The sequence below is a fragment of the Pleurodeles waltl genome, chromosome 5, assembly GCF_031143425.1.
Source record: "Pleurodeles waltl isolate 20211129_DDA chromosome 5, aPleWal1.hap1.20221129, whole genome shotgun sequence".
NCBI classification, from domain to species: domain Eukaryota; kingdom Metazoa; phylum Chordata; class Amphibia; order Caudata; family Salamandridae; genus Pleurodeles; species Pleurodeles waltl.
The window spans coordinates 961,652,062-961,679,428 of record NC_090444.1 but is presented as its reverse complement, the minus strand read 5'-3'; the positions used below and the strand labels follow the sequence as shown (position 1 = coordinate 961,679,428).

The 27,367-nt window shown below is 42.3% G+C and overlaps 1 protein-coding gene across 1 annotated transcript in view; it reads right to left on the bottom strand.

The window, feature by feature from the left end:
• Positions 1-27,367, bottom strand: part of LOC138297073 (kinesin-like protein KIF28) — a 783,037-nt gene that overhangs the window by 83,521 nt on the left and 672,149 nt on the right. Inside the window, exons 16-17 of the mRNA XM_069236578.1 lie at positions 22,033-22,140; positions 6,030-6,304 (exon numbers count right to left, since the gene is read on the bottom strand). Of these exons, the coding sequence (XP_069092679.1) occupies positions 6,030-6,304; positions 22,033-22,140 (383 nt within the window). The remainder of the gene's footprint in view (positions 1-6,029; positions 6,305-22,032; positions 22,141-27,367) is intronic.

Here is a 27,367-nt window from a genome sequence, read left to right as displayed (position 1 = left end):
CATCACTGTCACTTTAATGCAACTCTTCAGTCTCCTCAGCAATAGTTGGAGGCACTTGTACAGCTGGCAGATAGTGCTCTTTAGGTCAATTGTCTCCTGATACAGCTCTTTTATCTACAGCAACTGGTCTTTCATCAGCATCCAAGCTCACATGAGTCCATTGATTCTTTCTCGACCGTTCTGTACCATCCACTATTGTTGACTCACCCAGACCTCCCTCAGACCGAACTTGTGCTGTAGCAGCCCCTTGTCCAGTCACAACCGCTTCACTAACCTGATCCCTCTCGCTCACTGTAACCAACCCTTCTGGAACAGGTGCTGTTTCATCTAGGGGACCTGGACCTTTGCGAGTGTGGTTAGTGTGTACTCGCTATAGTGTTTACCAAAACCACTTCATGAGAGCCTTTCCAATACAGTTCTAAGCATGTTTTCCTTACATGCATTTTCACCATGACCCAGTCGCATGGACGTAGGTCAAAGCAAAGCTCCTGCTGCAGCTGTGCTGTAGCTTCTCCAACCTGATGAGACAAAGAACGAACCATGTCAGCCTGTCCTTTCCAATAATCCAGCACCAAGTAATCTGTAATGTTCACAAAAACATTTGCAGGCAGCACTGGCAATCTCATAGTCCTCCCCATGATAATCTCCTGAGGGAACAACTCAGCCTTTCTGTTGGTGCTCCGCAAAACAAGAGGCAATGCATCTGCCCATTCCAAAGTGATGGATGTACATACTCACACCAGTCTAAAGTGCCATTAAACTGTTCAACAAGTCCAGAAGCCTCAGGTCTGTAGCTGCAATGTAATCTTTGCTTAACTTGTTATGTTGCAAACAATAATTTCAGACCCTCGCTGTTGAAATGAGTTCCTCAGTCTGACTCCTAATGTGCCTCAGTGTAACAACTGTGCATTTTCCTACATTCATCTGCTAGCATGTGACACACCTTTCACACACAGCTTCTGCAATCACTCTGAATCAGGGGTTAAACCATGTTTCTCTAAAAGTTCTGATCATTGCACCCCTACCTATATGAGCCTGTCCATGATAGTATCTAGCCATGGGTGCCAACAAGCTATTAGGCAACACTGCTGTTCCATCACTGGAAACCCAAATATCATCCTCATTTCTCTTGACACTTCCTGCTCTATCCCAACTTTGCAGCTCTTCTTCTGTTACTTCTTCCTGCAACCTTTTAACTTCCTCCCACAAATGCAATTAACAGGAAATTTTGATTTGTCTCATCACTTGTCTCATTGGTGGACTCTTCATTAAAGGAAGCACAATACCTTGCGACTTCATCAGCACATCTACTACCTAATGTCACATAGTCCATAGAGTTCCTATGGGCTGCACATTTCAGAACAGCAATTTTTGGAGGCAGCTATAATGCATTCACCAAATTATAGATCTTATCTCCGTTACGGACAGGAGCTACAGAGGAGGTAATGATGAACCCTCTCTGGGACCACAACTGTTCAAAATCATGAATGACACCAAAACCATACTGACTGTCAGTGAAGATTATAACTTTGAGCTGTTCAGAAACACAGCATGCTCTGGTAAGAGCAACCAATTTGGCTACTTGGGGAGGAAAAAAAGTCTCAAAACCAGGAGGCTTCAATCATATCTGAGAATTTGCAAACTGCATAACCAGCTCTCAGGATACCATCTTTATCTCTTAAACAGGAGCGATCAACAAGCATGACATAGTCATTTTCAGTTAGGGTACATCTTGAATGTCAGGTCTTGGTTTAATGCAGAATTCAGTCACATCATGACAGTCATGCTCAACTTCATCCACACAGTCATTGACATTTGCAACAGGATTTGGCAAAAAAGTAGCATGATTCAAAACCGTACATATCTTGTGGTTAACAATCGGAGAAGCGAGAATGACCTGCTCATAGCGGGTCAAACATGCACTGGTTAAATACTGCATTTTGGTCCGGGTTAACAGTATTTCCAGAGGTTGGGGAATAAAAATGTTAGAGGGTGACTCATAACAATGCCTTTGCACTGTTCATGCTGACGGTCAAGGCAGCGACTACCTTCAAACAACTAGATGGCGCAGAAGCCACAGGGTCAAGTGTGGCAGCAAAATACGCAACAGGCTTATTATCTCCATGCAGCTGTGTCAAAGCTGAGAGAGCAGATACATCCGTCTCACAGCAAAACAAAGAAAAACATTTGTTATAATCAGGCATTCCCAGAGCTGGGGCTCAACATAGGCTTTTTCCCAGCTCTGTGAAAGCACATATGCAGTTGTCATCCAATGGTACCAGATTAGACACATCTTTGTGTGTCAGCATCTGTAAAGGCTTGGCCAAAAGGAAAATGTTAGGAGTCCACTGGCGACAGTAGCCAACCATTCCCAGGACATTTGGACTTTTTTTCTGTGTGGCAGGGGGGTTTAATTTCATGATTGCCAAGATTCTTTCTAGTGACACTTTCCGGACACCTTTCTCAATGTGGTAACCTAAGTACAGGTCTTCTTTTTGGCAATATTGTAATTTAGCTGGAGAAACTTTATGTCCATTTTCTCCTAAATGATTCGAGAGAGCAATGTGTTTCTCCTGCATGATTCTCGAGTGTTTGATGCAACAAGTAGGCTGTCTATGGAATGCACTAAGACTGAGTGATACAGCATTTGCAGGGATTTCAGATTCTTTTTCAAGATCTGGTTGAAAGTCAAAGGAGTCCTAGTATACCATTGTGTGACTCGGTACCATGCCAAAACACGGCCGTCGAATTTGAACGTGAAGAGGAATTAGCCTTTCTCATGCAATGGTATTGAGAAGAAGGTTTGGCATAACTCAATTAGAGTAAACCATTGTACTTCACATGGAATTTGAATTAAAATCACTGCAGGATTCGGGACCATGGGACAACTTAGAACAACAATCTCATTTACCTTTCTCAGGTCCTGGACATTGAGGTGCTTTCCATTGGGCTTCCACAGTCCTAGAATGGGAGTGTTACATAGACTTCCCATTATCTCTTTCAGGATACCTTCTTCAATTAAGCAATTGATCAGGGGAGTGATTCTGGCAATTGTCTCGGATGTCATGATATAGAGGGGTGTTTTTGGATACAAGGCATTTGGCTTCTCTGTTATTTTTCATGACCTATATCATTGGTATTTAGATAGGGATCACAGTGATCTACTTCTAAGGACACACCTTCCATGGAATCCATCAGCATCTGAGCTATCTGCTTGAAGAAGTTCTGAACATTCCTAATCAGTCAAATCCATCAAAGGAAACAATGAATCTACCTGATTCACATTTGCATTTTCAATTTGATTTGAATTATGTTGGGGAACAACCACATGCTGTTGAGTCGTCTGGGCTTGCGATACCTCCATCTGCTGTCTTGGGGACACATTTATATTTTCCATTCGGGTCCTTGAACTCTTTGCATTTTAAACTGATTATTGACTTGTACTTGAGCAATTCCAGAATTCTACATGTGATTATTCATATTACTAAGGGGACACTTCCTTCGCCAATGACCAGAATTTCCACACACATGACACAGATTAGTTCATTTCAAATCCTGGATAGCCAGCACACTTCCACTTTGATCTACCTCAACACCACGTCCTCTACCTTCAGGCTAGACAATTTTTATTACCTGCTGTGGCACTCCTAGCATACCACCTGTATTAACCATCATCTGCAGGCTCTGCCTAGCTTTCTGTGCAGCTTTCAATTGCATTACCATAACCTTCTCTTCCAACTTTTTCTGCTTTGTTAGAAACAGGGTATGCTTCAACTCTAAATCGTCACAACAATATTTTGCATACCACAATATTTCATCAATCAGTTTATTCTGCCAACAAAGAGGTGCTGCTGAATAATCTCACTTATGTCTGGTTTCAATCCTTGCATAACTCTGAACACAAAATGACCCATATCTTTGGCTTCTATTGTTTCTGTACCATTATGTTTAAAAGTTTGCAGCAATCTTTCGTAATAGCCATGAATCTACTCCTTCATCTCCTGAGTCATCCTGTCAATCCTCTGCCAAACAATATCTTTCAGAGACACCTTGTTTTTCAAAAACTCAGTCACCTTGTAATACTTTTTCATCATTTCTTCAGATGGTGCACCTGGTACTGGGTTTCTTCGGGGTCCACAATCAGGCCAATCGTCTTTCACCTTGCATTCATTCCACAGATCACTCAGAAACACAATGTCAAACAACCTGTCCAAATACTCCCACAGGCATTTTGAAAGTTTCACAAATCGCTCTGTCTGCTTGTTCCACTCCACTGGTTTCTCTCTCAATCTCTGGTAATCATTTGTGAATGACAGAATATCACTCCTACTCCAGGGTACATGAACATAACCTCCACCTGGTATCTCTCTCAAGGGCAGCATTTTTACATTGTCCTCTGCTTGATTTGCTCATGCTGGAGACACATTTGGCTTTGCTTTCCTCTGATCTCTTTTCTTCACATATCTACCTTCCAGTATTTCCATTTTCCTTAATGTGAGTTTTCATTCATGGAGATCTCACGTTAACTATATCTTTTGTGCTGAACTCCAATCAGTAGCTTCTCTTTAAGGGCTTTGATTTCTCTAAACCCACATCATATTTCTCAACCACTTCAGCTAATCTCTCATAAGTCTGTCCTGCAGATTGAGTAAAGCCTTTGCACATGAACTACAGTTTGTCTTCTGTGTAAGTTTCTAATTCAGCTGTGTCTAATGTTCCTAATATAATTTTGTTTAATTCCTATTTCAGTCCCGGCACATTTACTGATCTATCTCTCTCCGGGATTTCTTCTGTTCTAGCATTGCAGTATGTTATTCCTGTTGCACCTTCAGGACTCAAATTATTTTACCATTCATTCAGCTGCTGTGCAGTGAAACCTTTCATGTTCTTATTTACTATATGATACTTCTGCTCTTAAAGGATCTACAGTATACTGGGTTGGGGTTTAAAATTTTACATGTTCTCTGCTGTGTTGAAGGGTTCTCTTCCTTGTGGAGTGATGGAATTAACATTCGGAATCTGATCTGGTCTGGAAACAAAATAAGGTTAGTCTCTCTGAGGAAACATTGCATCAGGGATAAATCCTGTCTGACTTGTCATTGTGTTTGGATCTGCAATTTATGTAGGGGTTAACGGCCTCACAAGAGAGCAGGTTCTCTCGATTTCTGACTTGTTAAAATATACTGATCTCTGCATACCAATTGGTGACATCCTATCGGATGTAGCTGGTGTATCTGGAACTTGTGTATCTGGAACTGTCTGAACATTCAATGAATGTGCATTGCTTCCAGACGTATCTGGAGCATACTGAGGAACAACAGGACCTTTAGTCATAGGAACTGTTAATGCATCTGAACCAATATGATTAGTCTGATTCTGAGAAATTGTCATTCCTACACTTTTCTCAGTTAGGACAGTACTGAAACTTTGTTCTGTTTGACTCGGGGTAATATTTGGCATTGACTGTTCTGGACTTAATATCTGCACCGGTTGATTCATAACGAAATTTTGCACAAGCGGATTCACAGAAGGTGACTGCCCTGTCTGGTTCACATTAGAATTGAGCACAATCTGTTTCACAACGGTACTTGGCACAGGCTAAACTGTGTTATAACTCTGAACTGGTTGATTTGCTTCAGGAATTTGTGTCACTGAACTTGCAGGTGCACCTGGTACTATATGATTCACGGTCTGTGCAACTGCAGCAGTAGGCACATTCGGGGTTACATTTTGTGCTCTTCACTTCTTGCTCCTACCTCACCTGAATGGTACAGAGGCAGATGATTCATCAGGAACTGATTTATAAACCCATCATCTGAATCACTCTCATATGTCACTGTCTTTTTATCCTCAGTATCTGTTGTCTGTTCCGCCTTTCCTGTCTTTTTTCTTGCCTTGGGTTTAATGCTAATAAAAGGAGATAAATAGTAACAGACCCTTGAAATCCCCTTAAAAACATTTTTTTCTCGTCATACATGGGTTTGTTGAGAATATTTACTTTGCTTTAATTTTAAAAGAACGGTACGTACTTTCCTGAACTAGAGCAGGGTATGATGCTGATCAGCAAGATGGCTTCCTCCTTTCCTTCGGAGTTCAGAAGTTCTGTTTGCTCCTCAAGTGTCATACAGTATGCCAGGGACTGAAGCCATATATGAGCCGATCCTAAATGAATGACCTCAATGGGGTCCCAGAATGGATCACTTTCTTTGTCAGTTTCAACTTCCTCACCAGTTATAAAACGCTGATAAAGCTCCTCCATCAGATATTTCCGGTTGATGAACTTAGCTTTGGACCATACCCAGACCTGTAAATACAAACAAAGAAGGATTAAAAGATGCAAAGATTAAAAGATGCAGTAAAGAGGCAAGCACAGAAAATATAAGAGAATTCTCTAAGGATATGTGGTACACTGAACACTGCCCGGATTTGATGGGATGTTGAGAGACACACCAGAGATTCTGGTAGGCAGAGAGGACAATAAGTGATGCTTCTCTCAGGTTTGAGCAGGGCCCACAGATGCCTTTCTCCATCCCACTGACTGTCTCCCATGCTTGTAAACTGAGTGGTTGCATGTGCCACGTGGTGTGCATCTGTGAAGGCAGGGATTTTGACATTGGCATTGCAGGATACCCGGCTCTACAATGGACATTCGATGTAAAGAGATACGACGATCATGTTTGCCCACCAAACTTTAAATGAATGCCTGTTTGCATCAGTCATGTTTTTAGGCAGGAATTACCATCTGACTAAGAAACACAGACAGAAATTCCATACGCTAATTCCGCTCGGCTTGGCTAATTTCAGGGCCTAATTCATAACAATGCGCTATAGAGAGGTTAACATTCCTCACTGCACTAAATCCAAGCTATGCTAATCCAACTCACCTAAACCTTGGAACTATCCTGTGTTTCATTCACGGGCCACTACTCCTCTCCACTAAATGCACTGCACCCTAGAGACCCAAACTAACACACTGCAGTACATTCTAAGTACACGAAATAATCTACTTCAGCAAATATCTTGATGTGTACTGTGAGAAATAACCCATTAGAAAGTGCCAATGGATTATTATACCTCAAATACTAACTTTAAATTATGCACTCATCTTCGAGAATAGGTCTAAGAAATATACCATACTTTGGCAGATAAAAACCCATACAGTCTATTCTTTAACTGCTTAATTATGACACAAAAACCCTGCCAGTCGGTCAGTAAATCTATCTAGCCTTATTTAATGAGTATTTATATTGTGTCATGTGTCTATCTCAGTCTTTAGGTCTGGCGTCATCCAAGACTTTACGATTTTATTACAATTACATAAATAATATACTTATTTTTGGGGGTTTTCTAATAGTCATTCTCGTCCATTTGTTATTGTGTCATTCACATTTTCCTTCTGCCCCCTACAGCATGCTTTATGGGGCAATGGGTCAACCTACTTTAGCCACTGGATAACTTCACTGTGAGTGATGGCATTCTGCTCTTTCCCAAGAGCACATCCATACACAAAGTAGTTCTTTCCTGTACCAGACATTATTATGGCAATGTGTGCTTTTTGTGACAATTTTTTTTTTTACTTTAGCCAATGTTTTATGGTTTTTAAATTGTCGAGGGACCAGTGGCATCCCCCAAAAATGTTTTACAAACATCATGGCAAAACAAAACAAGCACTGACAAAGCCAAAAGGATGAAATCAAATGCCAGACATTCCGGCTTTGCCAATGTGTGTTTTATGAAGTTGTTACTTTTCCAGACAGCCCTCCCAAATGGATGAACAAGGAAGAGAGGATGACATATTCTAGGGAAATACCTCTCTCAAGAAAATATAAATATAACTGAAGACCGGTAAAAGGAAAATGAATTGGTTCGTGCTAGGCCAGTATACAAGCCTTTCTTTTATTGCTAATATGTAAATATTTTGCAAAGCAAAACATTACCTATTTATTGGGGTGATTTTTCTCTTGGAGCTCTTGGTTTAGCAAAGGGCAAATACTCAATTAGAAATTCAGAGCTCAAAGAGAATTCACAACACTTTACTACAATAATTACAATGTATTTTACACTAGACAAGACCAAGGAAGACAGGAAGTAGGGAACTAAAACAGGGGATAATAGGAGCAAATCAAGAACATATTTGCCATTGACCTCTTTTCCAGGGAGTTTCTCCACTTCCTTAGAAATCTTGCTGACCCTGCTACTCTGCCACAGTCTGTTGAATGCCCATTATACTAACAGCATTCTTTAGACTGAGGCAAAAGAGTGTGCTAGCGTATTGCCTAGATTAGTCACTGGTAATCTTCATTACTCAGATTCTTCAATCCTCATTCCAGAACTTACTATATGCAGGACTCTGGCTCTGCCTCCTAATGGTCATCCTTCCCAAGGGTCTTTTTTCCTTTCTATCTCCAAAAGATCCATCTGCTTATTATGCAAAGTGAAATGGAATTGTGGAAATTCCTATTATTATTAAGCCTCCTTACCAGTGAAGATGACCTAGACTGAGAGGATGGGCCTAAATGTATATATTGGATCAACGAATGAGGAATTGGATTAATGAAAATGACTGGTAAATAACCTAGACATTACCTCCTCATCTAGCATTCCTTGCCCCATTCCTTACTATATGCAAACTGTCAAAGAATGGCTGTCTTCTTTGCAATATATCAATAGGAAAAAAAATCTTCAGACAGGAGTAATGCCAACCAAGCAATACCTTTCAATTATAACCATGTGCCTGACCCTATTTCAAAGAAAGAAACAGAAAACCCCTCAGGGTAATTTATTCCACTGTAACATATAATGAAATAAAAAAGAGATTCATGCCAGCTGCAGCAGACATCTGTAATGTTATCTCCATTCAATTCTTCCAGAGAGGCTGCCATGCCTCCAACCAGGCATACATGACCAGAGCCTGGAGGACACTGAGGGAATCTGGAAAATGCTAATATAAACAATTCCTTAAAAATCGTCTAAAAAACGGAAAGATTTGTGGCCCCTGTTCTCTTCAACTAAACAGGGAAATAACGTATTATCCCATTCCTTTGATCTATGCATATAAATTGTCATTGAGCTGATCACATCCAGCACATTAATTTGAAAAACCTGTTATGAAAGAAGATACAGACAAAGAACCAATATAGATTATTGGTCTCCATGAAACACTCAATTTGGGTTAGGAACCATATTTGAACCTAATCTGAAAACCATTTTGCCCTAAAAAAATCTTAAATAACAGGAATTACACATCGTTGTATTCAGCTCCCTCAAACCACTTGCCATAGAGATCGTCACTATAAATGCACCTTTTAAGGACAAATGAAAATCTCTACCACTTCAACCACAGGTTCAAAGCAGTGTTCTGAATTGTACCTTAACTTTGAACCCCATGCCCAAAGCACTCAACTGTTGGTCTCAACCACACTGGCCTTTTGCATAATAATCTTGAAATTGAGACATCAGTCTCTGGCAGAGGCCCTCAAGTAGACCAAAAAGACTTAAATGTAGCCCACTGTAGTCACATATTGCCCATCAACAATCCCTTGTCAAAATCCTCCTGCAGAACTTGGAGACTGCTCTCTGGAGAGTAATGCACAGAGGAAAATTTACTGTTTTAAAAAAGACTCAGTGGTGATTATACAATCTCATTGATTGATTACATTCCTCAGAGTTTGACTACACCATGGTCAGCGTAACACCACAACCACTAATCTCAGTGATATCAGAGATATGGGCAGAAGATACAAAGAGTTAAGAATCAGAGAAAGTATCTCTACTTCTTATAGCCATATGTTTCATAAAGAGGGAACAAGTTGTTTCCGTGTCACTAGGGACAGATTGGTATCATGGCTGCTCTTGTACTCTGAATCTTAAATATCAGAGAGACAAGGGAAAAGCCAATAGCAATGCTGTAACTATAAGTTGAAGAGGGCATACACTCCATCAATTCCAGAACCTGAAATTGAGAAGAAGAGGAGTAAAAGAGTATTGTGCTGATGTGCAAGGAAGTGTACCCCAAAACTCCTGCAAATCACCCAACTACAGAACGGTCTGCCATTAATGAAATTGTTGATCACTGAATCCACCATTTTAAAAACTCAAGGAATTGTTTTTGTTCTTATGGTAACGACTGACCATGAGGGGTTCTTGAGCCTAGATTGATGCATCAGTAGAAAAAACTATGATGGATGGAGACCATGATATCATCCTTATTTCTATACCTCTTGGCTACAACCACCATTGTTGAGCTGTTTCCTCTATCTTGAGATACTAAAATCACATCTTCAGTTTCCTGAGGGGCTTGTCCATAGAGACGAATAATATGTTGAACTAGAGGACTCATGTATATATCTGCTGAAGACCTTACAAAGGCTAGCTGCCAAGTCTTCTTGCAGCTGAGATCACTCCCACACTAGCCCCTGGGCCTTCTGTAATGATTGAGAGAGTCCTCACCTCAATTTGAGTTTCCTCTCCAGTGGTAGAGACACTATGATCTTGTCCTTTCAGAACCATGTCTTGATGTACCTCAGGCTTTTGGATGAATGTAAAAGATAGAAATCCTACTCCTCCCAGAATAGAGAGAATCAACTCAATCTTCTAGAATCAAGTATTTGGACCCATGAGAAGGACATTATAAGAAGATTGCCCTGAGAAATATCAATCTGAACTCCCTTCTCACGAAGAATCACCACAAAATGTATCTAGACCCGTCTTGAATATCCTGAGAAATGACCTGTGATGAAGCAAAATACCCTGAAACTGTCACTGATATGTTCTTTAATAATCAGTATTTGCAGAATGGCATACTACAAGTCTATTGACACCAGGAAATTTCCTCAGGAGAATTACCTGTTGCAGTGTTCATTTCGAAGTGCATATTTATAAGGCATACCTTTAATTTCTTTTAAACGGTCACCAGTCAGTACTTGTCAGACTATTTCCTCACCTGAATTGTATCACTCTATACCCCTATTTTTTGTGGAACTTGATATACAGTATTGTTGCGCATTAACAACAAAACAACCTTTTGTAACTAACCTATTTAGAGTGAACAGGAATTGTAAGCCTGAAAGGATTGATTGGAAATAAACTAAATAGTCCTCTGCAAATCCATGCACCACCCATCTGTACATAATCTGTTTCTCCCATTGCTGTTGAAACAAGCACATCTGTATACTCATTTTCAACTCAGGTAGAACTCTGTGCTCTGACAGTGATAATCAGCATTTAGGAATTCCCCCCCTAGCTGCAAATCCTTAATCATGGACCAGGATAAATAAATAGATAAAATACCTAGATTGAGTCCTGACTGAGCCCTCGTCAATGAGGACTCTACTTGTAATCAATGGAGTCTAAGTCACTACATCCTCAGTAATGTCTGCTCTCTAGCCAACCACATACGCCAACAAAGAAGCACCATCAACTTCTGAAGCAGTATCGTCTCACTCTTGGCTATTGGATGGATTATGCCTTTGGACCTGGGAACAGAGAACTAATAGGAATACTGTGCTTTCTTTAACAAAACCTAAATTGTGAAACTGAATCATAATTTTGGCACTGTTGATCTATTAAGATATCTAAAATACTGACCGCTCAATGGGGATTTGACATTATCAGCATCACAGTTTGAAGATCAGGTAGAAGTAGCTAACCATGAGGAAGTGTATGGCTTTAATCAGGGTTAAATTTAAGCATGAAGAAGCCTCAACCCTGGTTCTTTCGTCGTCGGCTGAAAGCTTCAAGATGGATTCTGTAGTTTTAATTAAGCCAGGGGTTTGAGGCCAAGCTTAGGTGGGGATGGTAAGACCCAGGAGAGGCACTAGGGAGCTGGATGTCAAGCAGCAATAACCACGTGCTCTCCCTTAAGCAGAAATAGGAGCATCGGAACCATTAAGGGAATAGAAGTGAAACATGAGGAAGGGCACACGTAAGTTACTACCACTAGTAGGAGAAGAAACGTATCAGTTCTAAAACGAGGCAGCAGGAGGCATGGAGCAGCAAAAGGGAGAGGGCAGGCAGGCAGCAATAGCTATGTCAGAGTTGAGTTAGCGTCTGATGCAGGTAAAAATCTAGACACTGGAACCAAGGAGGGAGGAGTATGAGCGGGTTGGTGGTGTGAGTGGGAGGCAGTAACATTGTAAGCACTGGAGTGCCACCTACCAGGCCTGAGAGTGTGGTGAGGTCAGCAGGCCGCTAGGGGCACAGCAACGGAAAAGGCAGGTAGCTTGCAGTGAACATGACATCATGCGGTAGGGGAGGGTTGCAATTGTAAGTCCATCACCCATTAGAACTACCAAAGCAATGCACTTCACAGGAGCAGAGAGTATAAGGCCAGGAGCCTATAACAGGGCAAATACAGGCAAAATGAAGAAGAATCAGGGTGTCTGGAAACCAAAATTTAAAAACATGAGAACACCGACTTGGGAGTCGGAGCATGGACGTCAACAAGGATGAGAGCAGATAATAATTGAACTGGGTGACAAGAGCAGGGGTGCCTAGAGGATAAAACAAAATGTACAAAAGGCACAAAAACAGAATGGTACAGGGGTGGGTAGATGGGTATGGGTGCCAGATGTAGATGAGAGTCAGCTAGGAAATAATGGAGCTAGAGCAACTCATGGGGACGGAGGACCAACAGGTTGGAGCAGCATGTAAACAAAACATCATAAAACCATAAATATAAAATCTTGATGGGTGAGGTCAGCAAAGTGTTGACCGTACCAGCTGAGTTTGTAGGGGCTAATGAATGCTTGTCTAAAGGCTGGAAGGGGTCTATACCACTCTATTAGTTAAGGGAGAATGACATAACCACAATGAGACCAGCATTGCTGAAGTGGAATGAAAAAGATATGATGTAATGGTTGGAGAACAACCAGGGATGAGCGACAGGGGTTTTATGAATGAAGACGGCGGAGTGATTTTGGATTACGATCAAGAAAGTGATGAGTGGGAGGAGGGCAAGCTGAGAGAGAACTATGGGGTTTTGGAGGAGGTGTGAAAGCTGGTGCCAGAAAGTTGCAAAAGGTGGGGAAATAACTGAAGGAAGGAGGACCATTGGTGGTTTTCAGATGTCACGAGACAAGGATTAAGAACAGAAATCAATGATGGTGGGGGATGCAGTAATTGAATTGGGCAAAGAAGCAAAGCACAAGCAGACAGATGAGAATAAAGATACTTTAAATTAAAAAAAAATGACAAAACCAATAAGAAGAAAGTGTGTGATAAAGAAGTACAGACTGAAGGGGGTAACAAACAGGAAGAAGAGCTGGAAAAGAAATAAGAGAAAGCAAAAGCACCACAGACAGAAAGTACTGTATATTAGAATTATGGGGGGTGATTCTGACCCCGGCGGTACTAGACCGCCGGGGCCAGGGTCGGCGGGAGCACCGCCAACAGGCTGGCGGTGCCCCGCAGGGCATTATGACCGCGGCGGTTCAGCCGCGGTCAGAAGAGGAAAACCGGCGGTCCCATACCGCCATCCTGTTCCTGGCGGTTCGCCCGCCAGGAACAGGATGGCGGTATGGGGTGTCGTGGGGCCCCTGTAAGCGGGCCCCACTTTGAATTTCACTGTCTGCATTGCAGACAGTGAAATTCGCGACGGGTGCAACTGCACCCGTCGCACCTTCCCACTCCGCCGGCTCAATTCTGAGCCGGCGTCCTCGTGGGAAGGGTTTTTGCACTGGTCTTGCGACCGCGGAGCGGTATTTTGGAGGGGGGAAGTCTGGCGGGCGGCCTCCGCCGCCCGCCAGACTTAGAATGACCCCCATGATGTCTTTGAGTTCACGCTTATCAGATAAAACAAAGAAAAAAGATCTGGAAAAATTTGGTTATTGGCAATTTTAAAATTTTGCACAGAGGGATACAATCTAAAGAGGGGTCAAACGAGGAAGAATGGGAACTGCGGAGGTGTCCAAGGGTGTTGGTTTAGCACTGAAACATGCACATCAGCCTTTTTAATTTGCGTCAGTTTATAATGGGAAAAACATGTAGAATGTGCAGCGGCAGTATTCAGATATATTGACCTTATAAAGAAGGCCCAGAAGGACAGGGAACCAACTTGGCAGCATTTTGGGGATTTAACAAGGGCTTTTGTGCTAGGCAACTGTATGGAGGAAGACACCCAGTTGGGAAGCATTGGGGAGGAATGGCGGACAACAACTAGGAGGGGATAGCAAAGTCAGCCTTTACTAAAGGGTGCATATACAGGTTACAGAGGACAGATCAAGAGGGTGGTTTACAATCTACCTGGACAGGAAAGCTGCAGCAAAGGTGGGATGGAGGTTGAGGAGATTTTGGGAAACTCTTAGGTGTTAGAAATGGGGTCTGTAGTTGGCAGTGATTTCTACCTTGTCCAAGTAGGGACCCTCATCCTAGTCAGGGTAAGGGAGTCACACAGTTAAGATAACCCCTGCCCACCCCCTTGGTACCTTGGCTCAAGCAGTTAGGGTTATCTCAGAGGCAATGGGTTAAGTATTTGTACACACACGCACTAACACAGTGAAAAAACGCAAAAGTACTCCACACCCGTTTAGAAAAATAGCCAATATTTATGTGAGTAAAACAAGACCAAAGTGACAAAAAATCAACATACACAAGTAAAGATACGAATTTTCAAAAATCTTAATAAAGTGCTTCAGAACACAATAGCTCCAACTGGGGCTAAGACGGCGTTTTTGATGGAGTTATTCCCAACAGTCTGACGCCACTTGCAAGGAAGTGCAGGTCGATCATAGTGTCGCACGTACCGCAGGCACAGTGCCTTAGAAAACGATGAGGAAACAAAGACGCTGCTTGGAGTTGGGAAGGCAAGGCAACCCTGGAGCCTGTGGGGCGTCGGTACCTTATTGCTACTGGGGAGGTGAGGTGTCGGTTCCTTACTGCCTGTGTTGTGCCTTACGTTGCAGGGAAGGTGATGCGACGTCATGGTGAGGTGTTGGTTACTTACGACCCTGCAGGGTCGATGAATCCAATAGGTCAAGATGCAAGGCATAAAGTTTGCGTTGTGGCCCTTACACCACGGAACCACAGGTACTGCGGTGGGGTTGGAGTCAGGTGTTACGGACGTCGGTGACTTGGCACTCAGTACTCACGCTGTGGCTGGACTTTGGAGGCACTGCAGTGACGTCAAGCCTGTGTTGCAGGTCATGGTCATTACACTCAGTGGGGACTACGGCTCCGGTGAAGGCTGTGGCATGGAGTCGGACAGCAGCACCAGTTCTGAAGTTGCTTTGGAGTCAATGTGCTTGGTTTCTTCCTGGTTGCACCAGAGCTCACTTCCGAGGGTCAAGGAACTTGATTTGGCAAGTCAGGACTTTCAGCAAGAGAGCCCAAGCACTGGTAGGTGAAGTCTTTGATGGCCCTGAGACTTCTAAACAGGAGGCAAGCTCAGTTCAAGCCCTTGGAGATACCTGGAAAGCAGGATGTAGAAGACAAAGTGCAGTCCTTTCACTCCCAGGACAAAAGCAGCAAGCAGCAGGCCAGCACAACAATGCAACAGTCAGACTGGCAGTTCCTCCTACAGCATACAGCTCTTCTTCCTGGCAGAATGTCCTCAGTCCAGAAGTGTTCTAACTATGTGGGGTCAGAGGCCCAGTCCTTATACCCATTTCAGTCTGCAAAGTAGGCAAACTTCAAAGAGAAGTGTTTGTAGTGGACACGACCCTGCCTTTCCCTACCCCAGCCCCAGACACACTCCAGGGGGTTGGAGACTGCTTTGTGCGAGGACAGACACAGCTCAATTCAGGTGCAGTTGTCAGCTCCTCCCACCACTCTAGCTCAGGAAGACCCATCAGCCTGGTGATGGTCCATCAGGATATGCAGGGCACACCTCAGCTCCCTTTGTGTGACTGTCTAGAGTGACTGCACAAACAGTCCATCTGTCATCCTGACCCTGATGTGTATTCCACAGACAGGCAGAGACCTAGAATGGTTTAGCAAGATAATGTCCACTTTCTTGAAGTGGCATTTTCAAATCTACAATTCAAAAACTACTTTCACCAAAAGATGTATTTTTAAATTGTGAGTTCAGAGACCCCCAAATTCCATATCTCTATCTGCTCCCAAAGGGAAAATACACTTAAAAATATTACAAGGCAATCCCCATGTTTGTGGCCTTTCATTAGTGAAAAACAAATTTAGCAGTGTTTCACTATCGGAACATGTAAAACACACAAAATACATGTCCTACACATCTTATCCTGACCGTGGGGCTGCCTTGGGCCTACCTTGGGGGTGACTTACATGTAGTAAAAGGGAAGGTTTGGGTCTGGCAAGTGAGTACACTTGCCAGGTCGAAATGGCAGTTTAAAACTGCCCACTCAGACACTGCAGTGGCAGGTCTGAGCCATGTTTACAGGGCTACTCATGAAGGTGGCACAATCAGTGCTGCACACATGGTGCACTATAGTAGGGACTTCCTAGTAAATCAAATATGCCAATCATCGATAAACCAATCACCAGTACAATTTAGACAGAGAGCACTTGCACATAGCACTGGTCAGCAGTGGTAAAGTGCCCAGAGTCCTAAAGCCAGCAAAAATGAAATTCAGCATAGGATCAAAACCAGGAGGTCAGAAACAAAAAGACAGGGGAAACCATTCCAAGAGCTGACAGATCTAACAGTAGAGTACAACTGTGGGTTGATAATTTTAAATTTGTGAAATAATTAAAACATATTTTAGGAGGAGTGTATGGGTCAATATCAATGTTTTGTGTTTTTTTTTTGTGGCTATGGCAGTGATGCAAAGTTGTATTATGTCTGACTGGCTAAAGCATGACCCCCCAATTTATATCAATGGTTGGCTCGAATATGTTCAATGTATTATTTGGAGATTAACTTGTACGCCTGTAAGGTTAAGGCAGGCCGAAAGAGGGGGGTCAAAAGTCTGGGCTCCGATGTCACAATGGCTAATGAAACAGAACCTGGAAATTTGATTTGGGAATTGTTTTTTATATTAGGGTAAGCGCAATGATTGTATGGATTATGACTATAAAATATCCCGATGATATGATTCGATTAATGGTTTTATGTATTCTCTTGTGTGCAGTAAAAATCAAAAAAACTTTATAAAAAAGAACATTGGGGAATCCATACTGTGTTTTCTGTCCATTTTTTATAACACTAATGCTGCGTAACAGCCTTTTAGTCACTAATTTTATCATAAAAAAAGTTGACCCTGCCTGCCAGCAGCCTTAGAAAGTGAATCTGTTAGATGGCTAGTACAGAACCATAGAGGGGCCTGTGGTTGCCATCAGACAGATTTTCCAGGGCTGGTGAAGTCAGCCCTAGATTTATGGGTCTGGTATGACTAGGTGCAACCTCATTTGTGTTGCACTGCAGAATCACCTGTAAAAGAAGCTCTTGACACACCTATAGTTCTCAGGAATACACCTCAATAAGTCTGACACCTCAGCCTCTTCCATCTTATACCCGGGTGGGGTAGGGTCCACAGTCTCGATCCTCACTAAGCCCACCCTACCCTATGAAGAGGTGGGAAAAGGAAGTTTGAAAAGGCAAGAGGCTGAGAGCTGAAGCCAGCACAGTGCATCAGCATGGTGTTTGCACAGTGCAGGCTTCAGTCCATTTCCTTTATCAGTACGTGGGTTAGCTGTGCGCCTGCTCAGTGGGTCTAGCCAGCACCAGGAGCTGAAGTAGACCATCCCAGGCGGATGAAAGTAAGTAAAAAAATCTCTCAAATGTGTGTGTATGTGAGAATGTTTGCATGTGTGACCATGTGTAAGTAGAAGAATGTGTGTGTATGAGTCGATTAAAAGTTAGTGGGAGTAACTTATGAAGAGTGAGTAAGAATAAGAGTGACAGCGTGTGGCTGTGAGAGAATCAGAGTGAGTGAGAATAAGTGAGAGTGAGTGAGAATGAGACAGTGAGTCCATGAGAGTGAGTGAGAGTAAGAGTTGGTGCATGCACATGAAAGAGACAGTGAGTGAGAACGCATGAGAGAATGAGTGTAAGGGACTGAGTTTGCAGGAGGGAGAGAGTGAGTGTGACTGAGAATGAGTTAATGTAAGTGGGCATGTGTCACATTTGGAAGTCTGCTCCTGGCCCTTGTATACTTCAGGTAGTTCTTGTTTTGCAGAGGCACCTGTTGCAAAATTATAGTGCTTGTATATTGGAGAGAATTCTTGGCATAAGGGGCATCCGTGGCAAAATACTGGTGTAAGGATACTGAAGGTAATTATTGGCATAAGGGGGGGCAACCATGGCATATTGGTGTGGGGTGGGAGGCGGTTAATCATGGCAAAATGTTGTCCCTGACTTAGTAAATGCAATTTTTGACTCATAGGTCACCAATGGTATATGGTCGGCATCCACAGCAAAATTCCGGCATCGGCATATTGCATGTGATTCCTGCCATAAAGGGGCACCAGTAGAATATAGGATTTACCCACAACAAAATGCTGGCACTAACACACACTGGCGGTAATTCTTAACAGATTGTACACAATGCACAATTTGAAAAAAAATGTGGTTAGCTCGTGTGGATCGTCAGGCTTCATTGGCTTGTCATACCAATCAATAAAGTGCTTGTATGTTTAATGAGTGCCATTTCATAGCCTTTGTCTTTCAACCAACTTTAGTGAAAACTGTGATTTAAATTGCATTATTTGACGAAATTAATTTTTGTGGGTTTGGAACCCCGAACCCTCCTGTATGGAGTCAGGACATGTATTAATCCACTTCATTTTCACTGCCACTGTGCGGACCTTTGCTTTATATCACACATCCTACTATAATTACTTGAAAGATGCTTTGTGAGGTGCTCTGTTGTGTCCTTCCTGTCATTTTGTAAAGAAAACATGCAGCCAGAGGTTATTACAGGGCTACTCTGATGTATGATTAACAGGCTGTGAGGATTTGGTATTTTGTAAATGTGTTGTGTGATGAGGTCGCCTGTCCCCAACAGCTTGCTTATAAAATATAAAAATACATCTCTCACTGAGGAGGGGGTTGGTGCTGGTTTGTGCAATGTCCTGGTATATAATAATTGATGCCTTCCAAAAAAAAAACGTGAGGAGCAGTCATGATCGCTTCGCCGTTTTCCTCCCCATCACGGTTCTTGCGCAGTCCTATTGTACCTTTTCTGCGGGCCTTCATTCTTCTGGTGGATTCGCACGCTTACTGGTCGTGCTCGTGGCGCGGCCCTACCTGTGCAACCGTGAGCCACTGATTCTCATGGGTTGTCTGGGTCTCTTCTCCATGGCTGGTCCTGGGTTGTTCTACTTCAGGTATTTCTGGGTGTGATTCCATAATAATCACGTGTGGATCTAAACATGCCCAACTGTTCATCTATATTTTACACGTCATCTGGTTCTTTGTATTTCTGTTTTCTTCTGAGTCACCTTTGTTTTTTTCTTCTCTTTAGGTACATTCTCGCTTTGTAAGGATTGGACAAGGAAGACGGAGGTAGTGTCCCGATTAGTTTCTAGTAGTCTTCATTACCCTGAATCCTAGATTCATCAAGACATCCTGGCTGATGGCCTCCCTGTCCTGTTTGGCTCAACCATAGGGGGGGCGGGGTTGCTTGGATGGTCAGATCTTTTCGGCATGGTCTCTATTTATAATTCCTAGGAAAGGGGGGGGGGGAGGGGGTGCTGTGGTTCAGGAATAAGGGTATTTGTTTGAATTTTTTTGTTCAGGGGTAGAATAGGTAAATACTATCCGTTGCGGGAGGTAAACCTTGCATTGTAATGATTTTAACAAGGGTGACAGACGGGGACATAATCAGTGGAGAGAAAATGCTTCAGTTGATGTTATGAAACACAAATCTGAAAGAGTCTGTAATATTTTCTGAGAAACAGCATTCACTTCCTTTCTCATGCTGCTATGAAAGTATATCAAAATTCGGAACTGACCTTGTTATATTCGCCACCGATTTTCTAAATTATTACAAATATTAGTATTATATACACCAGTGGCGTCTCTAGAAGTGAATTGACAAGGGTCCACAAATAAAACTGTTGGGGTCATCTAAGAAGGCTATAATATGTGTGTGTGTGTGTAGATATAAACACACACAAACATACGTGAAATGTAACCGTTTTTAGTAAACATTGCTTCTAATGATCTGTAGTTTGACAAAATAATATGTGTGGTAAAGTTCAATATCCGTTGTTCTGTCATCTCCTGGCACATTTAGCAGCTGTTATGGAGAGGCATGGAAAGGGGCAGGACAAATGGTGCTTGGGTATGGCCTCTTCTTACGCATCACAAGAGACACCAAAGGTACATACGCTGCACTGCAGCAAGAGCAAACGAACGGAAAAGAAGCAATGGAAAAGCCAAATGCTCTTGCCTATGCAAGAGCTATTGGCTTTGTCAATGAGTGTTAGCCATGTTGTACAACAGTGTGGCTGCTGTTCAGCATTACTAAAAATTAGTGCCGTAAAGGAGAGTGTCGTAGACTGTTGTAGAGTGGATTGGCCTAGAGAGTCATGTATTAGAGGGGCATAGTGTAGAGTCGTGTAGAGTAGAGTAGAGTGGCATAGAGTGCAGTAGTATAGAGAAGACTGTTTTAGAGTAGAGTAAAGTGGTGTGTAGTAGAGTGGTGTAGGGTAGAGTGCAGTTACCTAGAGTAGCACAGAGCACAATGGCATAGAGAAAAGTTTTGTTGAGTGCAGTGGCATAGTGTGCAGTGGTTCAGCGTAGATTAGAGTGGCGTACAGTGCAGTGGCATCCAGTGGATTGGCATAGAGTGCAAGGGCATAGAGTTCAGTGTTACAGAGTAAAGTGCATTGACATAGAGTGTATTGGTATAGAGTGCACTGGAATAGAGTGCAGGGTTGCAGAGTGGTATAGTGTACAGTGGCGTAGAGTGGAGTTGTGCAGAGTAGATTGGTGTGGCATAGACTGGAGTGGTGTAGAGTTCAGTGGTGAAGAATGCAGTGCTTTAGAGTAGAGTGGCGAAGAGTGAATTGGCATAGAGTAGAGTGGTACAGGGTAGAGAGGCAAAGCATAAAGAGGCAAAGAGCGCTGTGGCATACAGTGGTGCAGAGTGCAGTGTGATGGAGTGGTGTAAAGTGGAATACTTCAAAATATAGTCCAGTGGTGTGGAGTGGTGCAGAGTACAGTGTAGTATGCATGGCATGGTAGCGCACTGACATTACAGACAACACATTTTCAATTGAAATGACCATTACATTTGCACAGACATACAGTTTTACTAATAAAGCTATACAGTGCACAAACGAAAATGTGTGGAACTTGCATCACCTAGTGTAATGATTTGATTTGTTTTGATCATATTAAAGTATTATTTTCCAACACACTTAGACCATATTAAATCATTTTTTTCCAACACACTTCAGAAATAACTAAAAATGTGCTTCATTTGTGTTCCTAATTCTGATATATTCTGAAATACTTACACAGTTCATTTAAATGTTGTTGTGTGCTAGAAAAAACATTTTGCCTACCCCCAATAACCAGCAAGATTGTCACATAAATCCTCTCACTTTGAAGTCAGAGAACGGAAAGTAAACAATCACCTATGGGAGGCAGTGCCTGATATTTCACATTGGTCTGAATTTACACCAAATGTGACAAAATAAGAACAAGATTTAAAGGTTGGTTTACAGAAAGTAAGTTAATGGAAAAATACAGTAAACATAGTTTAGGCAACAGGAGGGACAAACTGAACTTGGAAAGCCTACAGCAAATAAAGACAGCAAACAAAAAGTCAAAAAATGTGAGTTACAAACGACAGAGCCAATGGCAATAAACGGACAAATGCATTCCTAGGTCAACTTTCTGAAAGTCCTGTAGATGTCACTGGAAACCCAGAACTGTGCTGTCTGGGAGGCTGCAACATAAAAACAGACTTTCAAAGGATTGCTTCCCACACGTTGACCATGTTTAATGTTGCATGCCCTTCTTCATGTATGATGGTGAAAGCATAAAAAGAATACTCTGAAATTCTTTCTCACATTCACATTTCACCAATCTCCTACAAAAGCCAGGTTTTATAATTATTAGCTCCATCGTGCAACTTGCAAGCAGTGGTAATAGTTGCATGTCTTTACCTGCTGTGTGCTCGTATTTGACACTTTAATAACTATTATCTTCTGCAGATCGTTTCCTCTGGAATCCGACAATGCTAAATTCTTTACCTCCAACTCAAACATGAGGTCCTAATAAGGAAAAGAAAATGCTGTCATTTTATGATGTTCATTATAGGGCTTCTTGATAATTATGGAAAACTTACATTCCAGAGTGAACACAACCTAATACATTTTTTCCCATACTTCAGCTTCAATGTAAAGAACTGAACAACCAAAACATAGAATAGTACAAAAATTGGTATGGAATTAAAATCCAGAAACACTGTTGAATGATATCTGTAAATGAGTTTCACAAGGTTAACAGCCTTCATAAAAAGGTAAACTATACTTCCGTACTTACATACGTGTATCTGTTTTCACGGTTCATGAAAGATGGTGCCATTTTTTGTATTTATCAAAACTGTTCTGTATGTACACACATTAAACTTACTTTCATTTAATAAACCATTTAAAACCCCAACACTCTTGACATGTACACACTTACTGACTGATTTGAAAAAAATCAGATTCCAAAATACGAGAATCTTCCCTCAATGAATGGCCTTTTTTCAGATGGTTGTTGCAATAACCAACCTACATACCAAAGGGATTAGGGTATACAAAGAAAAGCACAAGTACACCTCTAAGTTTCATTAAGCAACATACTCATATAAAGAATTTAGACAATTAATGAGGACAATCATTGATAAATTAATATCAACGACAGCTTGTATTTATTGTAACCTTCCTTTATGTATCAAGATTGAAGAAAACATGTACAAAAAGATCTACATTAAACAACAGTGGTACTCTTGTGAAATAACATGATCACACGTTACAAGTGAATGTAGTGAAAAAAATCATAGAAGGTGATCATCCACAAGGCAATAGGCAGTACTGAGGTCTGAATGCAGGGTAAATTCAATCAATGAATGAAATTACGTAGAGCCAAACAAGTCCAACAGATTTTGGGATGTCTCCTACAGAATCAATTTCTTAATGCATATGCCTTTATTCCCTTTTCGTGTTAACAGCATTTCGACCCATAAGGTATTTATAGGGTCATCATCAGGACAGAAATTCAGTCAAAGACCAAAAGTAGATCCAAGGGAAGTGGGCGACCAATCCCTAAATCAGGAGAAATTAAACATGCATTGTGCAAAAATTAGTAACTCACTGACTTATCCAAATCCGACAAGGTCCAATTTACAGAATAGACCAGCAACAATGCACCAATTGAGGAAAAACAGAACCACGACATCCAAGAACTAACCTGTGGGAGGTTGAGTCAGGTCTCAGTAGGGAAGGCAATTACCAACCGCAGCTCAAGAGAGAATCGCTGGTGAGTGCTATTACAAGCAATGAAACCAGCACCAGGTAACCCAAGCCGTGAGTGTAGGAGATTGAACCTCAACAATTACCCCCTAATCAGTATCCTACACTCGTGGATTGGATTCTTGGGCATAGCGGTCCCATTTTTCCTTAGTTAGTGGATCAGTGACAGTCCATTCTCTAAAGTGGACCTTATCAGTTTCAGATACTTCAGTGAGTCACAATTTTTTGTGCACTGCATGTATAAATTCACCTGATTAAGCGATTGGTCGCCTGTTTCTATAGGATCTACTTTTGCATTTTGACTTTGGAGGTATATGCCCTGCACTACTCCTTAAGATCAAGGAAGAGCTAAATACACAGAATCCTGTTATATACAACCCCTGATAATATGAGATAGAACCACATTGTCCTAGAATAGTACCTCCCATGCATCTGTCTCAAGTAAATACATAAGTGAATAATCAATGCAAAACCCAGACATTATCCATTCTTCTAAACAAACTGTCTATGTAAAAAACAGATGGCAATATCAACACCAACAGCCAAACTGAACAACCAAAGATGCTAACAGTATGTATCACTTGTCCACAGATGATCAACTTTCAACCTTTCTTTCTAGTCTTCACACTTCCTATGATTACATCCTATCTCAATATTAGACCCCCGTCATCTGCCCAAAATAACCATGAAGGTTAACAACTTCATTTATAGCTAGGAAGTATTCTCTTGCTTATATTTTTATTTGAAGGATACTCTCATTATACTCCATCTTCGGTCTGCCTTAGTGCAACTGGGTGTGTCCTACTCTATCTCATGCCTGCCTGCCTCACTGAGTACCCAACCCTGCAATTAATCACAAATTCTTCCCTGTGTAACCTCTTGCAATCTAACAATATCTAAACTTTTGTACCTTATGCATTTATCCCATTTTTCCCACTTGCATAAACCCACCCTAATAATCAGATCAGAATGATGGAGGGAAACTCTACAAACATATGTGTTTGAGTTTTAGATAGCCAAGATGTGAGGATCAATTGCCAAATGTCAATGAACTTGGGGAAAAATTAGTGATTATTTAATGAACTGAATGATTATTCCTCTTTGAAAGGGAAATTAATTTTGTTGTTGGACTAATTAATTGTTTTCTTTATTGTGATATTTTCTATACAGTGTTATATATGTTCCCAAAAAAACAGACCTAACTCCTATTGACTTAATTCACCACTAGAAACTAGCTTTGAAATGTTCCCTCAGTGCACAAGACTAACCCAATAACCAACAATATACTACAATAATTAATAACGCTGGGTTAATTATTAACTTTGGGTTGCTGCCTACCACAAAGCACTCCACTACGTTGCCAGGGAAAGTAAGTGCTTCTTAAATGCAATTACAATACAATAAACATCACAATGAGAAGTTTTGAAAGAGTGATCAGGTACAGAGTGTAGTGAGACAGAGAGAAACGTTGATAGAGGGGTGAAGGGAAGAGACAGAGAGAGAGGAGTTTTAGAGAGAAATGTAATGCAGTAGAGATGGGTGTAGTAGACAAAGATGAAGGTGTTTCACAAAAAGGCATAAAGAGTTATGAGGTAGAGATAGAGATGTGAGGTAAACCGGTGTATAAAGAGATGTAGAGGCAGAGAGGTGATATAAAGAAGACAAGTTGAAATAGAGAAGGAGGTGAGAGATAGAGACATAAAATTGCATGATAGCTTAGGAGGTAGACAGAAGAAGATTGGTAGCCCAAAAGGATTAAAGATGTGAGTAGCGAGGTGGAGGGACAGAAACAGAGAGAGAAAGTAGGTGTAGAAGTTTGATTGCAAATGAATGGTGAGGTAGATTGATATACTATATCTAGAGAGACAAGAGGGGTGGTGTAGAGAGAAATAAGGGAGTAAGATGTAAGATGGAGAGAAATGTAAGGTACAGAGTGGGGAGTTAGAAACTGGTAAGATGGAGAGAGGGTATAGAGACAGGTAGGGTGAAGTTTCAAGAGATATAGAGAGAGCTTCAAATGTCATATATATTTTCATTGCATAGTCAATTAAACCCTTCGCAAATCAAGTTACACAAATTAAGGCCAGGTAGTGCTGACCTATCCAGCCTTACGTCTACGTGGCAAGCACCAGTTTAATGAAAGAGCAGACGGTCAAGGAAACATAAGGCAATTTAGTATGGAGCACTCGCCCATGGTCTCTTACACAACCACAGTCTCTACTGCAACTGGTTCCCTAGGGTGCAAGTCGTTCAACACCATGGGAATCCAACAAAGCCAGGGGATACTTAACTGGATAAACAGAAAATAAAATGTAAGGCCAAGGAAGTCATCTAGCAGCAGATACAACAGCACTACTCAGGCGACGCTACAGGGTTGCAAGCCGGATCGTGTGTTGTCATATGGTTTAAAAAACAATTCATCCAGTTCGCCATATCAACCACATTCTGGGAGACAGCATGACCATTCACAACTCTGGTCAGTCCCAGCAACTCTTCCACTTAACAATGTCTTCTGTTGGATGCACAACACAACATGAAAAGGGGGAGGAGTTTCCCTGCCTTGACAGTGTGTCTTCCTAAAGGGCTAAGTGCTCCCCTTCCCTCATGAAGCAGGCGGGCATGTAGGCGTCTTGGTGCTAAGAAGACCCACTGGTTCTCACGCAAGTTGTGGAGACTTCAGGTGATGTTCCCTCAGCTGCTGAGACAATGGCTGTCATGCATACATAGTTAATCAAGAAGTTAGTTTTAAATAGTATATCCTTTCAGTGAACTGCTCCATTTATCTTGGTTGTCTTTATGACAGAAAATGTGAAGAGCTCTGTCCTAGACATGTATACAATATAGTTTTTGTGTGCATGATTATGAACTATGGGTATCATGGCTTTCGAAATTTCACAATGCTATCAACTCCTCCAGTGTTCTTCCTTCTTCATAGTGTTTAGCCTTAACTACAAAAAATGAAAATATTACAGACCCTGTTAATTATAATCCCATTTCTGCTCTTGGTTCCACTTTTAAACTTTTTGGTAAGATCGTGTTAAAAATAATTACGCCTCATCCCTGGTGCTTAGTGGTAGGCGTGTCTGTTATTTCATTCAGCAGTTTGTATTTCGTTTTCTGTATTTTAGTATTTGTTTTTAGAATAGTTTTGTAACTGGACTGTGCCCTTTTTGTGCCCCGCTTTGCTTTTGCACTCCTATTGTGCCCGTTTTCTTTCGGGCTCTCGCCGGTTCCCGTTAACCCAGCTGCTGCGTCCCCTGCGTCCCCGCCCCTGTCGCGCCCCCATTGGACACTCCCTCCCACCTCCCAGCTGCTCCTCCCTTCCACCTCCCTTCTTAATGGCGGCTGCTGCGCGGAGCGTAGTGTGACCCCCTGGCCTGCCTGGCCCAGGAGTACACTTCGGCTCCACCAGCCTGCCTCCGTGCCCCTGACCCCGCGTTGCGGCAACTTGAAGAAGTTTGAGGCCCTCCACCACCCGCAGGCACCCACCTGCGCCTCATCCCTGGTGCCTAGTGGTAGGCGTGTCTGGTATTTCACTCAGCAGTTTGTATTTCATTTTCTGTATTTTAGTATTCGTTTTTAGAATTGTTTTGTAACTGGACTGTGCCCCTTTTACGCCCCGCTTTTCTTTTGCGCTCCTATTGTGGCCGTCTTCTTCAGGCTCTCGCCGGTTCCCGTTAACCAAGCCGCTGCATCCCCTGCAGCCCCACCCCCCTCTCGCGCCCCCATTGGACACTCCCTCCCGCCTCCCAGCTGCTCCTCCCTCCCATCTCCCTTCTTAATGGCGGCCAAGGCGCACCAGAGGAAAGTCCATCTGCGCCCATCCACGCCTGGATTGTGCCCAGCACACGCCCCCCTGGTCCTCGCTCCTCCAACCCCCCAAAGTACCACTACTCCTCCACTGAACTCCTTGCTCTCAACCCAGGCCCGCATCTCGCCTGCACCCAGGCCAACTCCATACACACACACGGACCTTTCTCAT